Source organism: Aspergillus chevalieri, chromosome 6 (genome assembly GCF_016861735.1).
Source record: "Aspergillus chevalieri M1 DNA, chromosome 6, nearly complete sequence".
NCBI classification, from domain to species: Eukaryota; Fungi; Ascomycota; class Eurotiomycetes; order Eurotiales; family Aspergillaceae; genus Aspergillus; species Aspergillus chevalieri.
The window spans coordinates 1,362,313-1,377,002 of NC_057367.1; the positions used below are offsets into that span (position 1 = coordinate 1,362,313).

Genomic DNA, 14,690 nt, shown 5'->3' on the forward strand with positions numbered 1-14,690 from the left:
CTGCCCTATACGTACTCTGTACAAGTACTGTATAATGCAACTCCGTACCATGAAGACATCATAATTTATGCCTCCCCACCCACAAAGGATCCGGGGTAATCCATATGGAGGTGGCTCATCTGTTCTCGTGACGTTCGGCCCCGGACAGCCCGTTGCCGTTTTAGGAAGTAGTATTGTACGTAATGTAATACTGTTAGCATGAGACGTGATTGGCATGCATATTACCTCGTTTGGCTAGGCTAAGCGGATCGGGCGAAGAGGCTGACGGCTTCCCGATGGTTGTATCCTGAGATTGGGCCCTGTACGGAGAGAAGCCGTGCATGGGATTCGAGGACAAGACGACAAGACGGGAAATCCATCTATACACGAGGCTTGTTTCGACCAAGCATTACCAAGACCAGTTCCAATTACTGCAGACTCAAGTGCTTTGGCGAGAGTGAAGGAGAATGAATAAATGAGACAAAACATAACAGACCTTGAATCTGTCTCAATATTTATTGTATTACAATACAATACTCCGTACAGGTGACCCTCAAGCGAACCTGGAGAATGGCCCACACTGGTCGGGTAGCCACGGGGCTCCATATGCTCTACGCCTAGGAAGAAGAAGAGTATGACGACGTTGCCTCTGAGGGAGAGAAATGGTGAATGGGAAAAGGGCAGCTGTGTTGGGAGACAAACGACCTGATTCGTCTGGAGCCCCGGACTGAGCGCTGCTTGGATACCGTCGTGTCACATTCGGACGCATGTTCGAGACCCACCGTGCCTGGGATCCACTTGTCGGTTGCACAAAAGGGGACTAGCGTGGATTACTTACAAGTACACTGCATCGATACTCCAATACAGAAGCCACAGTCTGAAGCCACCCGCCTGGGGTAGATATATCCTGCGTCCCCCTTTTCTCCAGCCTCTTCCTGAGCTGTATTTGTTTGATTTTCCCTCACACTTCCTCTTGTCAAGTCAATTGTCCGTTTTCAGAAGAGATCTGAGATCTATCGTCCTGAATTCAACTGTGCTGTGCACATACCTTCTTGCCTTTGTGACCTAGTCTGCTGGCACAGCTTCTCACCATGGCTCCTCCGACATTCGCTGGCATGTCGGGCAAGCCCTTGTCGCTGACGGTTTCGACCATCGCGACCATGGGTTTCCTACTCTTCGGTTATGACCGTGAATCTCTCCATCCTAACAGGAAACTGAAGATAGCTAACACACCAAAGAGGGCGTCATGTCCGGTATCATTAGTGACCCTGCCTTCAACGGCGTTTTCACCGCAACCAAGGACGACAGTGTTATGCAAGCCCTGGTCACCGCCGTCTACGAACTGGGTTGTTTGGCCGGTGCCATCTGGGCCCTGATCTTCGGTGATAAGATGGGACGTCGATGGATGATTTTCTCCGGCGCCATCGTTATGATCATTGGTGTGATTATCCAGGTTACCTCGTTTGTTGGCCACATTCCTCTCCTACAATTCTTCATCGGTCGTGTCATCACTGGAATCGGCAACGGCATGAATACGTCGACGATTCCCACCTATCAGGCTGAGTGCTCCAAGACGACCAACCGGGGTCTGTTGATCTGTATTGAGGGTGGTGTCATTGCCATTGGTACTATGATCGCCTATTGGATTGACTTTGGCGCTCACTATGGACCATCGGACCTGGTGTGGCGCTTCCCTATTGCCTTCCAGATCTTCTTTGGTATTATTATCATTGTTGGCATGTGGTATCTCCCTGATTCTCCTCGGTATTTGATCTCTTGTGGTCGTGTTGAGGAGGGTGAGAAGGTGCTGGCTGCCCTTGGTGGTCGCGAGATCCATGACCACGAGACCCAGCTTCAGAAGCAGCTGGTTTTGGAATCCCTTGAAGCGTGAGTCATTCCAAAAACATGAGAACAAAAAGGATACAAGCTAACTTGAATAGATCTGGCGCTGGCGAAGAGACCAAGTTCTCGGATCTGATTACGGGTGGCCGTTCCCAACACTTCCGTCGCATGCTCATCGGTTCTTCCTCCCAAATTTTCCAGCAACTCAGTGGCTGCAATGCAGTGATCTACTACCTGCCCGTTCTCCTGGAGAACTCGCTTGGTGAAGACCATGACTTTGCCCTGCTCATTGGTGGTGTCAACATGATTGTGTACGCCATCTTCGCCACGTTCTCCTGGTTCTTCATTGAGAAGATTGGCCGTCGCAACCTCTTCCTCTACGGTTCCTGGATTTAGTTCATCTCCATGACCATCACCTTCGCCTGTCTCATCCCCAGTGGTGACGGCGCCAAGAAGGGTGCTGTGTTCGGTCTGTTCCTATACATGGCCTGCTTCGGTGCTACCTGGCTCCCTCTCCCCTGGTTGTACCCTGCTGAACTCTCCCCCATCAAGACCCGCGCGAAGGCCAACGCTGTCTCCACCTGCAGTAACTGGCTGTTCAACTTCACTGTCGTCATGATCACGCCTGTCATGGTTGACCGGATCCAGTGGGGAACTTATCTTTTTTTCGCAGCCCTCAACGCCTCGTTTATTCCCGTTATCTACTTCTTCTACCCTGAGACAGCAAACCGCAGTCTGGAAGAGATTGACTTGATTTTCGCCAAGGGATTTGTCGAGAACATGTCTTATGTCAAGGCTGCCAAGGAGCTGCCCAAGTTGTCCGACGAGGAGGTCGAAGCTATGAACAACGAGTTTGGTATTGGCAGCGGCGACTCGTGTGGTACCGGTGGTTCTACTGATGAGGTTGCCACTGAGAAGGGGGCTGCTCAGCACCAGCAGGAGGCCTAATGGTTTTTCGTTTTGCCCTTTTCTTTTCCAGTTTGTTTTGTTATGTGAAAAGTGTGATGACACTGAATGTACAATTCACCTATGGGAGTGCTGTGGTTTGTTTTAATGGCTTTTCTTTTCTTTTTTCTTTTTTCTTTGAAATCTCTTTTTCATTTAGTGGGATCTCTTACAGTTTTCGCTGGCAAATACCTGATACCCTTTACTTGTTTGTGGCTGGCATGATAGATGGTGCATCGCTGGTATCTTGCACAAGCTTGTCATTCCCAGATTCACTCTGGTTTGTTTAATATTTTTTGCGATGAAATCTTATTGCTTATGATTGCTGTACAGTTGGAATATTGGAAGCTATACCCGAGTGATGATAGATTGGATAGCTTGATTACTGAATATATGATGCATTGATGTTCAAGTTCATGATTTACTGATTTTCGCTGTCAATGTAACCGTAGTGGCTGTCGTGGAGAATGCGTGGACCACCGTGAGATCTGATCGGATCTGAGACCTGGAATGTAAAGAACGTAAGAGGGGTTGTAATGGATGTAACTTATTGATTCCTGAGGCATGAAATGTTTCGGGCAGTGGGGTCGGCTGGTTGCGGTATCCGTAGTTTGTAGTTTGTAAGTATAGTACATTACCTCGATAGACATGAAGATGTATGTATATATTAAGAGCAAAGAGAGAGCCAATGCAAGTACGAGAATTCAGGCGCGCGGAGTAAGGGTGAGACAAGTCAGCCTGACCATGGGGGGTCCAACAACTGGCAGTCACTGATGTGATCAGTGATCAGTGAACTTGACTTCACCTGTCACTCTATCAACCACAGTCTACTCTGTATCTTACCCTGCATTAGGAAATACTGGGTTTTTAACAGACAGAAACTATACTGACATGCTCCCTACCCCAACCGCACCATGAGCTCCTCTCTCGAGGCCAAAATAGTCGTCTTGGGTTCCCAAGGTATCTCCCCTCCCGTCTATCCCCTCAAACACCGTCCCCTAACCAAAACAAACCACCATGCTAATGATCTGCCCGCTACGCCCGCAGGCGTAGGAAAAACCTCCCTCGTCCACCGCTACGTCCAAAACACCTTCTCCCCCACAACCACAACCCCCACGCTCGGCGCTTCCTTCATCACCCAACGCATCCTCGACCGCACCTCCGACACCATCGTCCGTCTGCAGATCTGGGACACAGCAGGCCAAGAACGCTTCCGGAGTATATCCCGCCTGTACTACCGCGGCGCGCACGCCTGTCTACTATGCTACGACATCACCGACGAGAAAAGCTTCGAGGAGATGGCGGGATGGCTAAAGGAGTTAAAAGACAACCTAGCCTTCGGCGAAGGCGACGGCGGGGAAGGAATTGTCATCCACGTAGTCGGGACGAAATCGGATATCGTAACGCTGGACCCCTCTCGTCGCCGAGTCCCCTTCGAGCGCACGATCGCGTACGTCGCGGAGCAGTTGTATCCCACGCAGGCGTCCACCCCGCCGCCGACGGCTACGGCTACTGCTACGCCGACGACGTCGACGACGAGTTTCATGCATCATCGCTCCAGCAGCACGTTGTTCCTGCAGAGCGCTGATAGTAAGCGCAGCAGCGGGTTCTGGGGGCAGGATATCGGGTGGGACTGTTGTCATGAGATCAGTGCGAAGGATGGGGAGGGCATTGAGGAGGTGTTTCGTGTGATTGCGCGGAAGTTGGTTGAGCAGCGGAATCGGCGGGAGGTAGTTAGGTCGTCGGGGGCGTTGGCTATGTCTTTTGGCGGTAGCGGTGGTGGTGGTGTGCGGTTGAGGAATCGGGGAGGGAGGGGAAGGCAGGGTGTGGAGGATGTTCCGGCGGTGGTTGCTGCGGAGGGGTCGGCTTCGTCGAGGAAGCTTGGGGTTGATGGGAATGGGGGTTTTCGGTTGGGGCCTGCTGGGTTGGGTGGTGCTGGGGGGGATGCGAAGAGGAGGAGTTGGTTGGGGATTTCGTCGAGTAGTGTTGCGCTGGAGGCGTATGGGGAAGAGCAGGGAGAGGGTAGTAAAAGGAAGGGAAGGTGTTGTTGACGGGGATGGGCATGGTTAATGATTTGCATTGGTATGGCGTCAAGTGGTATTGTGGAAGTTCCACCATGCTGGTGGGCAGATTCCGCATTGGGTAAATATGGATGGAATACGTCACTTCGTTACTGACCTCTACTTTGCATTTCGTAGGTGTATCCTGTACATAGTAGTAGCAGAGATATCTTCCGATACGAAAGTACATGCTGTACTCGTACAACTGTTCGTGACTTGCTCGATTGGAGCACGTGTCATCCCTCATATATCCGGAACGTCTGAAATAGAGAGACATCACCGCATACGATCGTCACTCGACCAGAGGTAGAGGCAAAGCACAAGTAATATACCTCGTTCAAACAGACCACAAATAACCAATTCTTCGTATCGGATATTGCCTACCATAGATAGTCGCTGTCTCGACCCCTACTGATCGGCGTTGCCAATTTCCACCCGTCTTTGCCAGATTTTTCTTTTGCGACCGACCGACTCTTCTTTACACCTTTCCTTTCCTCACTCCTACTTTCTTTATATACTAGCTGTACTCTGCGACAAGATATGAAATGACTCTGACATACCGTGTCGCTTCGGCCGCACTGCTGATCCTCGCCATCATCCTCATCAAGCGCCATCTCGACCACGTCCAGGATGATTCGCGCGTCCAGCCGTTCTGGCAGATCAGTTCACCCGCTCCTGCATCCGCTGATTCGCTCGCCAACGAATTCGTCCCCGAGACGCCCGTGATTCCGGACAATAATCCTGCGAAAGAGGATGCTCCTGCTGCTCCGGAAAGCTATCACGATAGAGCACGGCCAGGGGTGGGCGGTTTAAGGACGAAGCCGGGCGATAGGAAGGTATTGTCGAAGAAGCCGGAGTACGAGACGACGCCGATCATCGTGCCCAATGACCGCACAATTGTCATGGCGAAGATGTCGTGGGAGGATACGTCGTGGGTGAGCAACGATTTGAACGAGTGAGTTACAACCACCGTGGTCCCTGATTAAAAAGGGACAAATCTGATATACGGAAATGTAATTGCAGATGGCGCAACGTAATCTACACCGTCGATGACCCCTTCGCCTCGCGCCACACCCCCATTAACAAAGGCCGCGAAAGTCTCGCCTACCTCCAATACATCGTCGAACACTACCACGACCTCCCCGCAACAATCATCTTCCTGCACAGCCACAAAGACGGCTGGCCCCAAGCCTGGCACACAGACACCCTCTCCTACAGCAACGTCGAATCCGTCCGCTCCCTGCAAATCGACTTCATCCAGAAAAACGGCTTCGCAAACCTCCGCTGCCAAGAATCCCCCGGCTGCCCGGACGAAATCCAACCCTTCCGCAACCCACCCCGCCCCGGCAAAACCGCCGAGAAATTCTACGCACAGGCGTGGAAAGAGTTGCACAACAACACCGACGTTCCCGAGGTCGTGGCGGCGCCGTGTTGTTCGCAGTTTGCTGTGTCGAGGGATCAGGTGCTGCAGAGGCCGAAGAGTGACTATGAGCGATATTATAATTGGGTGTTGACGACAGATTTGCCGGATGATCTTAGTGCGAGGGTGATGGAGTACAGTTGGCATATTATTTTTGGGCAGAAGGCTGTTTATTGTCCGGATACGTTTCAGTGTTATCAGGATGTATATGGGAGTGCTTATTTTTGGTAGTTAGACACCCGACTTAGGGGATATTATGATAATATTTACGACTTCTAATTATATAGGTTTGTTATGGATGTGTTTGTTACAGAGGATTGAGAAAGTAGAGATACCTGCTATTGATTGTCAGAGCGCACAAAAAGCTGATAACATGCCCCAAGGCGCGAAGAACGTACAAAAGATGGACACTGAGGTCGTCAATTAATTCGCAGATGTGAACTTGTAGAGTGTGGTAGCTTGATGATCAGCTCGGAGACTTGATAGACAACAAAATAGCAGGATTTCAATCAACAAAGGTTTCGTTGACTCAGTGGTTGTTTCTGCGCATGCTGAGCTCCATGGGCCCGTACAACTGGCGCTTGCATGCTTGGATGAGAATAGGCATTGATACAACCTCCTGGGAATGACGAGTTGGGTGTATAAGAGGCGCGCTCGGTGCGACCTATGTACTCGATCAATCAAGCATATGCATGTAATGTACTGTCTTTCCCAAAGCAGTTTCTGGGCCACAGTTTCTTGCAGAGAGAAGCAAATCGAAATCTATTCTATCTATTCTTCATTGTCAAATGAAGTCAAAAAATAAAGGATTAGGGCGCTATTGTCAATCAAACATGGCAGCGTGCATCTCAAGTAAGACAAGTATAACAGTCAACAGTACTTTTTACTGCATTATCTATAAAAGGCAATCAAACCCCCCCCCCCCAAATCAACAAATACATATAGCTAGCATTAATTACAACTTACAAGTTGCTAGTCCTATAGTTACCTTGATCCTGCTGACCTGCTGTGGTCCAATCGGTAAGGGAACAAAGAAAAACACGACCACTATAATTCTGCTTTCTCGCTTTCCCTTTCCCTTTAGCAAGCTCTCAGAGCATTCATAGCCTTACAATACCCTGGCATGAATTCAATATCCACCTGCCGCAGCCTTCGTGTTTGCTCTGCGGACAACCAGCGATCCCTGGGGATATCATCTTTGGCACGTGTCCCCCATTGTTAAGGGCAGCCTATTTACAGAGGCAAGACCAGCTCACCCGACTATCAGATCTGGATAAAAATCAAACCACAGTTCCAGCGTGTGAGGGGTTTCCTAAATGCACAAAATGCTGCAGAAGACGAAGCAAGCCTACCTGGTATCACTGTACCTGCTGCAACATTCTGGACGCTAGCTACGGTCCTTCTGAGACACCAAGTGATAAAGACTTGCGGAGGTTTGCTCATGCAACCAAGTATCTATATGAAAATTCAATCCGCAAAGTAAATAAAGACATAGGATGACTGCTTGCTCCGTCCGGGAAGGCCCCTTCAGCTGCTATACGAAAGAGCTTTTGGCAGTTAGTTTCAGGCAGGAGCTGCTGACTTGCTTACTGCTGAAGATTCAGGGTATGATTTTGGATTTTGTTGGGCCGTGCAAGTATTTGACAGTGCGTAAGGAGAGTCATGCGTTGATTGAGCAGTTGCAGAGTCTGGGTCTTGGTGGGGAGGAGAGTGACGGCGAGAGTGAGGTTGATAGTGAGTTTGCTTTTGAAGATGAGTATGAGCTGGACCAAATAAGTGAGCGTGTAGTTGAGCGTGAGTTTGAACAATTGAGTTTGAACTTCAGCTTTGTGGGGAATATTTTCATCGACAGAGTACATTATCAGGGTTATTCCTATGTATCGCGAATTAGCAACGAACCGCTCAACTCTAACAGTCTAAGGGTAGGAATATCGGCTAATATCAACAGGATTGCTCTGTCTGCCGACCATATTTATGTGCGTCGGGTGCACTTTCTTGAGTCGGAGATGGACGCATCACCAGATGGATCGTCATGGTATGAACTGTTGCTTAATGTGGAACGACCGTTCTCAGACGTTTCAATCTCAGTTATAATGTAAGCTCGACAGTCTGTCCTGTGTATACATTGACTAAACAAACAGGGTCTTTGTTCGAGGTTTTCAGTCCCGTCCGCAAAATTCAACATGGAGCGTCCCTCACATTTCAAAATTTAACCCATGAAACCTGATAAAGAAAAGACACGTAACGCTCAACTCTATCTGGTCAAGCTTGAAGCTGGTATTAAAGGCCTGATTGTTTGCGGTTCTGGTGTATAAATCACTAAGAACAGGACCATGTTATAGTAAAAGTAAAATAAACATAAGGTCTAATAATAATTGCAGTACAAACATAAAAACCCGAAATATAGTAATCTGTCCACGGCTTGCAGCATTATTCTTGGCCTCTTGAAAGGCTAGAGTCGCAAGAATGTTTTGCTGTGTGATGTACCGTAATGTGATATCAACCCGTCGACGCCCGCTGCTCTGCGGAGGGGACTCTGGAGTAACAAGCAATTCCGTGCCAGAGAAGGGGTGCTTGTTGTAGACGTGATTCCACAGTGCTACGGATGCTGATTCATCCGTGTTTTTGCGTTAAGCTTCGAGCCACAACTTACGCACGACGTTGTCACCAATAAGCGTCGCCATGATCAGCACTATGTATGTTAGCTATGGAAATTTCTGTACATCGACGTCGTGACACACCGGTCTCACACGGATTGACTTTTCAATATCGTCTTGAGGCTTCGTGATTGAAGTTGTACAAGAAAGATCTGACTGCAAGATAGCACAACACAGGAAAGTGTACTCTGTATCTTGACGAGAGCAGGTATACAGACGAGAATCGCATGCTTCATACATATCCATAGCTGACATGGAGTGTAGCATCTCGAACATCCTGTAGTAGCGTGCTATTGAGAATCAAGAACCGAAGAAACTGAATCCTCCTCAGAAGCCAACACCAAGTCGATTGATTGGGTTCTGCATGGATCTTGAATGTTGTGAGAAAATAGCAAGCGTCGTGCCTTTCCAAGGTTACATTTGAAGAGCATGGAGGCTCACTAGCGAATAACATCCATCCCCATATTGGGATCGGGGGTTGCTTGCGTGGTATCTTAGAGTTTCTGCGGCTCACTCGTAGGAAAAGCACTGTTCGCTTGATGCAGCGCCGCTTGATACCTGGTTCATGGATTGCGGCCCGTGCGATATTTCACATTGCACTGGAGTTCAAACTTACTCGCATGCTGTAGAGATCAGGTGAGTGCTGTATGGGCGATACACCAATCAAAGCAATTGTGTACGAGAGGAACTATCTCACTAAAGGGCTATAGGCTACAGTATAATGTGCTTCTTCTAGTGCGGTGCTTTGTGTAGCAGTCGAGCAGAATTCATCAGCTGGTCTCGTAATTCTTCGACCCCAAGCCCAGTAGAACGATACCCGCCCACTTAGCATTGTCTGAAGACAACCTATTACCTGCACGGAGTCAAAGAAACAACAGTTCAAGCCATCAAGCGGTTCTTCATTATTCGTAACTCACTATAAACATAGGACGCTGCGAATTCCCGAACTCTGGTCTTTGAATTGCTGATCATGCCCTTTTACCTGCACATCTCCTTGTTGATGAATGTCTATCCTTTTGTTCTTTCTTCAATCATACTACCTTTTGGGCCGTGTTGGCGGCGGGAATAACTCACTTGGGTATACATAGTTCGCAGCTATCGTGATGTAACACACGGCTTACGATTCGTACACCATGGAGCAAGAGTCAACCTGTCTAAATCCCGCTATACGCGACGGAAACAACCAGTCTGCTAGGTCTCTTTGTTCGCCCAGGAAGAGATACGGGTCAGTCGGGATAGCAGGACGATGGTCTAACGTCTCTGCGTTTTTTCGACCCGTGTCAAACACCGGTCCTAGACAATACTGACTCCTGACGATGGGTAATGGTTAGCACCGTAGTGTAATATACCCATTCTGGATGTTGTAGCCTCGCTACTGTGTATAACTCGGAATGCAGGGACCTACATTGACCGATAACCCTAACTGTATCATGTGATCGACACATAATGTATGTTCCTTGCAGGGCTTTTTTTTTTTTTTTTTTCCGGAAGAGTAGCCCAACTTACCGACTCGATCCGGGTGGCCATTGATAGCTATACTACATATAGCTTGCTACTCATCTGGTCCGATAGATGCCAGGATCAGACGTTTTAGCGCCCCGCAACGGCCTTGTGAACCGTGATACTTTCCCGGTGTTATGAGGCACTTTAGCAGTGGCATCGCAACCCCACTAGATCTGCCATTAAGATTAGATCTGTTGATCGTGGGTCTAACGCGATATAGGTTGGCGACTCCAAGTGTGGTTGGATTAGGCCGTGCGGTGGAAGATGTTGCACAGGGCTGCAACGATTTGAACACTTTGTACGACTTCATCTTCACTGCCCCTCAATAAGATATATTAAGACCTGTTGCTATATCCGGATACAGCTGTGTTCGAAATTGTAGTCGTGAAAGCGTCGCTAAAGCCCCCTATTATTGCTGCCAGATTCGCAAGGCAACGAACAGTTGGAGACCATTTGTTTACCTGTCAGCTCGCTACCGGAAAGTCACTCCACCAAAACCGCAGCCATGCTACTCAGCATATCTACTTGTATACTGCTCCTAGTCGAGAATGTCGCGTCAACATGCCCTCCCCCATATTCCACACGCATGGCCGACAGTGTCATCGCGCGTAAGGACGCCATAACCACTACCCCAGGGAGTTCGGATTACCTCAAAATCGGCTTTTTCCAGACTGCGGTCTTGCGCGCCTTGGACTACCATGAAACGACTGAAAGCGCATGCGCTGATACACAGACGGACTGGGAGGGATATCTAGTGTCTAGCTCGGAGGGATTACTCCCCTATCTGACCAATGCGACGCGAGATACGGGGTATCCGCTGGATAGATTTGCGACGGGGGATGGGCTTACGCATTTGTACGCTCCTTTCCTTTTCCCAATATAACGAGAACGAATGCTAATAGAGCGCGTATATATAGGTACGACAAATCGCAAAACACCACAATCAAAAATGCATTGCACGCCCTCCGCGAGTCAGCTAATCTCCAACCCCGAAACCAATACGACGGATACTGGTTCTATACATACCCGAACTGGAGCTATCTCGACGGTACATACTCCCTCCTTCCGTTTCTGGTAGAGTATACGCAGCGGTTCGATCCTGGGAATGCTACGGCCGTCGCCGGGGATGTGATGCATCAATTGGAGTTATTGTGGGCGTATTGTCAGGACCAAGGCACCACTGGCAGTGGATTGCTAGTCCACGGCTACGACTCCACCAAGAAAGCATCCTGGGCTAACCCCGTTACTGGGGGAAGTCCGTATGTCTGGAGTAGAGCGCTAGGGTGGTATTTCATGGCGCTTGTTGATGTGTTCGATATTGTACGCTCGCACGATATCTTCCCTAGTGAGTTAGAGTCATATATCCGTCAACGATACACAGAATTGGCGAAAGCTGTTCTCTCCGCTGCAGACAAAGACAACGGCTGCTGGTGGCAAGTGGTGACCCTCCCCCACGCAAAAGGTAATTATATTGAGACGAGCGGGTCAGGAATGCTTGTTTATGGGTTGCTCAAAGGTTCACGTCTCGGACTGTTGTCTCCCGAGGAGGAATATACAGGGATGGCGGAGAAATGCTATAACCATATGCTGCGGGAGTATGTGGTCGATGAGGGCAATGGATTGCTTGGGTTCAACGGCACTGTTGGTGTGTGTAGTTTGAATTCAAGCGCGACTTACGAGGTAAGTTCCTATCCGTATCCAAACTGAGAGCCCGGTGGCGCTAACCGCTGTAGTATTATGTCAATGAACCGGTGGCTTATAACAGCCTGCACGGGATCGCGGCGTTCACATTGGCGAGTCTGGAACATGAAATGCGGTACAATCAAGTTCTATGAGAAGTATTCAATGTTTAATAGTAGTACAAAGTACCATGCGTGGACACAGTGGATACTTGACGTGGAGATGTGCATAGAGTCCGGATCGGGAAGGTGACTTGTATCCAGGGCGGTTATCTGATTGGCCGGAAAAAACAGCCAGGAAGGACGAGGCCACGGATCTCCCATGCGAGGCTAAAATAGTTTGGCATGAATACATCATATTGACGAAATGTGACCTCGAAATGTGACCTGATTGTCGAAAAGAGCGTTATGCTTTATTTGACCATTTCCAATTCCATTGAGCTACGCTACTATTAGACACCGCACTATGCCATCCTACCACGAAGCCCTAGGCCTCCTCATTACCGAGGCACAACATACACCACCAACAACAGAGAGAGTACCACTATGCGATGCCCTCAATCGCGTCTCGAATTGCACATACAACAGTCCCTCCTCGAACCCCAAGCATGATACCTCCGCCATGGATGGCTATGCATTGAATTCCGCCGCCACCAAAACAGCCTCCCCATCGACACCCATCATCTTCCACGTCGCAGGCACAACTGCCGCCGGCGATTTACCCATGGTCATCTCTGGCGAGCCCGACTCTGATGCTTCGGTATATCCGTGCGTGGAGATCATGACGGGCGCGAGATTCCCGGAAGCGATTGAAGGTGATCATAGACCGTTTGATGCATGCGTCAAATTAGAAGATGTGGAGGTCTTGGTCGGGAAGGGAGAGAGGCCATCGGGGAATCGGTATATACAGGTTGTCAAGCCGGTGGATGCAAGCCAAAATAGAAGGGTGGCGGGGACTGATTTCGTGGAGGGGGATGCTGTCGTTAGAGCTGGGGAAAGGATAAGACCCAGGCATGTCATGGCGTTGGCGGCTGTTGGGGTTAGAGAAGTCGAGGTGACAAGGAGAGTAAGGGTTGGGGTGTTTTCGACAGGAAATGAATTGTCAGCGGATGCACGCAGTCGAGTTCACGATGTCAACGGGCCGTATGTCACGACTTGTTTGCGGGATTGGGGTGTTGATGTCGATTTTCTGGGGGTGCTAGATGATGGAGCTGAGAAGATGGTATCGGCGCTGGAAAGTCATCTGCGCGACAACAAATACGACATCATCATCAGTACCGGCGGGGTATCGACAGGGCGATTCGACCTCATTCCGGCTGCATTGGAAGATCTTGTTGCACGAGTCATCTTTCACAAAATCCCTATCCGTCCTGGTCATCCGGCTCTTTTCGCGAAGATTCCTGTACCTGATGCAGATGGACCCGAGACAGCCTTCTTTGGCATGCCCGGAAATCCCGTCGCCAGTGCTGCTTGTCTCCGCTTCCTTGTCCTGCCGTATATTGAACGTCTTCAAGGCAACTCGCCGGAATCTGCAATTAAAGCAACAATACGACGAGACCACGAGGAACCGCAAACCAACGGCACCACCAAATATGACACAAACAGATTTGGTACCCTTGTATCAAAATGTCCATCCGACAAAGATGTCTTTCGTCCGGGCATATTCCGACGCCAACCAACAAGCGAATCAGACGTCATGCTCATAAACGATCACAGCCCAGGAAAGATTAAGCCATTCCTCGAATCCAACTGCTGGATTCATATTCCCCAAGGCAAATCAGAACTGCATGAGGGGGATACTGTCGATGTCTTCCTCAACGAATGACAACCAAATTTCGTTTGTGTGTATAGATGTAGAGAAACTTAATGCATCCGCTTCATGTCCATTGCCTGCTGCCACTCTTCCCAGTTATTAGTATTAAATAGCCATTGCTCGTGCTCCGGTCGTAGTGTCCTGCCACGTAGGCGCTTTACCACTGCACTCGGACCAAATATCCCTTGTTCGACGTTCTGGTGGAGGGTATGCAGGGCATCTGTCGTCCAGATGGCGAGAAGAGGCTCGTTGAATCCTTCCGCATTAGTGAAGCATGTAATAGGTGCCCTGCTGGATTTAGACTCTTGTCGTAGAGACTGCAACGCTGCAGTTGTTAAGAATGGGTAATCGCACGCCACTACCAGCCATGTCGCCGATGGATCATGGCGATGTGCAGAAAGGAGTCCTGCTGCCGGTCCAATGTCCGCATTTTCGTCCTGGGGACTGCCGTGGTCATTATCGTGAATTACCTGGACGCTTATTGTTGACCCCCTGACATCCAGCTCTAGCATATCACCATGTGGGCATGGTACATCGCCAAAATCGCAAAGCGCCTGCGCAGCGCTCCGGTCCCTTAACGATATATATACTGTGTCGGACTCAGGACATGCGTCGCGCAGGACAGAGGTCAATCGCTTGTACATGGGTTCGTTGTCCTCTATACAAAGAAGCTCTTTGCGCGTGCCCATACGCGAGGACCGTCCTCCCGCGAGTAATAAAGGCTTGAGAGTTGCCATGGTTGGTGGATGGTTGTCCCGTAAGAGAATGGATGGGCGAAGACGATGGTATGCG

At 49.5% G+C, this 14,690-nt stretch overlaps 7 protein-coding genes across 7 annotated transcripts; 6 read left to right on the forward strand and 1 right to left on the reverse strand.

Moving 5' to 3' along the window:
• Positions 1-1,070: 1,070 nt before the first annotated feature.
• ACHE_60483S (uncharacterized protein) lies at positions 1,071-2,217 on the forward strand (the record flags this gene model as incomplete). The annotated part of the gene is made up of 3 exons (XM_043281662.1): positions 1,071-1,167; positions 1,218-1,866; positions 1,920-2,217. 3 exons carry the CDS (start codon positions 1,071-1,073, stop codon positions 2,215-2,217), a joined length of 1,044 nt encoding a protein of 347 aa, XP_043139119.1.
• Positions 2,218-2,226: 9 nt separating this feature from the next.
• On the forward strand, positions 2,227-2,769 carry ACHE_60484S (uncharacterized protein; the record flags this gene model as incomplete). Its single annotated transcript, XM_043281663.1, has 1 exon — positions 2,227-2,769. One exon carries the CDS (start codon positions 2,227-2,229, stop codon positions 2,767-2,769), a length of 543 nt encoding a protein of 180 aa, XP_043139120.1.
• A 911-nt stretch (positions 2,770-3,680) lies between these two features.
• Positions 3,681-4,817, forward strand: ACHE_60485S (Rab family GTPase; the record flags this gene model as incomplete). Its single annotated transcript, XM_043281665.1, has 2 exons — positions 3,681-3,726; positions 3,814-4,817. The coding sequence occupies 2 exons, from the start codon at positions 3,681-3,683 to the stop codon at positions 4,815-4,817; spliced, it is 1,050 nt and encodes a 349-aa protein (XP_043139121.1).
• A 554-nt stretch (positions 4,818-5,371) lies between these two features.
• Positions 5,372-6,477, forward strand: ACHE_60486S (DUF3431 domain-containing protein; the record flags this gene model as incomplete). Its single annotated transcript, XM_043281666.1, has 2 exons — positions 5,372-5,781; positions 5,850-6,477. The coding sequence occupies 2 exons, from the start codon at positions 5,372-5,374 to the stop codon at positions 6,475-6,477; spliced, it is 1,038 nt and encodes a 345-aa protein (XP_043139122.1).
• Positions 6,478-10,992: 4,515 nt separating this feature from the next.
• Positions 10,993-12,241, forward strand: ACHE_60487S (uncharacterized protein; the record flags this gene model as incomplete). Its single annotated transcript, XM_043281667.1, has 3 exons — positions 10,993-11,261; positions 11,324-12,086; positions 12,140-12,241. 3 exons carry the CDS (start codon positions 10,993-10,995, stop codon positions 12,239-12,241), a joined length of 1,134 nt encoding a protein of 377 aa, XP_043139123.1.
• A 310-nt stretch (positions 12,242-12,551) lies between these two features.
• Positions 12,552-13,910, forward strand: ACHE_60489S (molybdopterin molybdotransferase MoeA; the record flags this gene model as incomplete). Its single annotated transcript, XM_043281668.1, has 1 exon — positions 12,552-13,910. The coding sequence occupies one exon, from the start codon at positions 12,552-12,554 to the stop codon at positions 13,908-13,910; it is 1,359 nt and encodes a 452-aa protein (XP_043139124.1).
• A 38-nt stretch (positions 13,911-13,948) lies between these two features.
• Positions 13,949-14,635, reverse strand: ACHE_60488A (molybdenum cofactor guanylyltransferase; the record flags this gene model as incomplete). The annotated part of the gene is made up of 1 exon (XM_043281669.1): positions 13,949-14,635. The coding sequence occupies one exon, from the start codon at positions 14,633-14,635 to the stop codon at positions 13,949-13,951; it is 687 nt and encodes a 228-aa protein (XP_043139125.1).
• Positions 14,636-14,690: the final 55 nt, after the last annotated feature.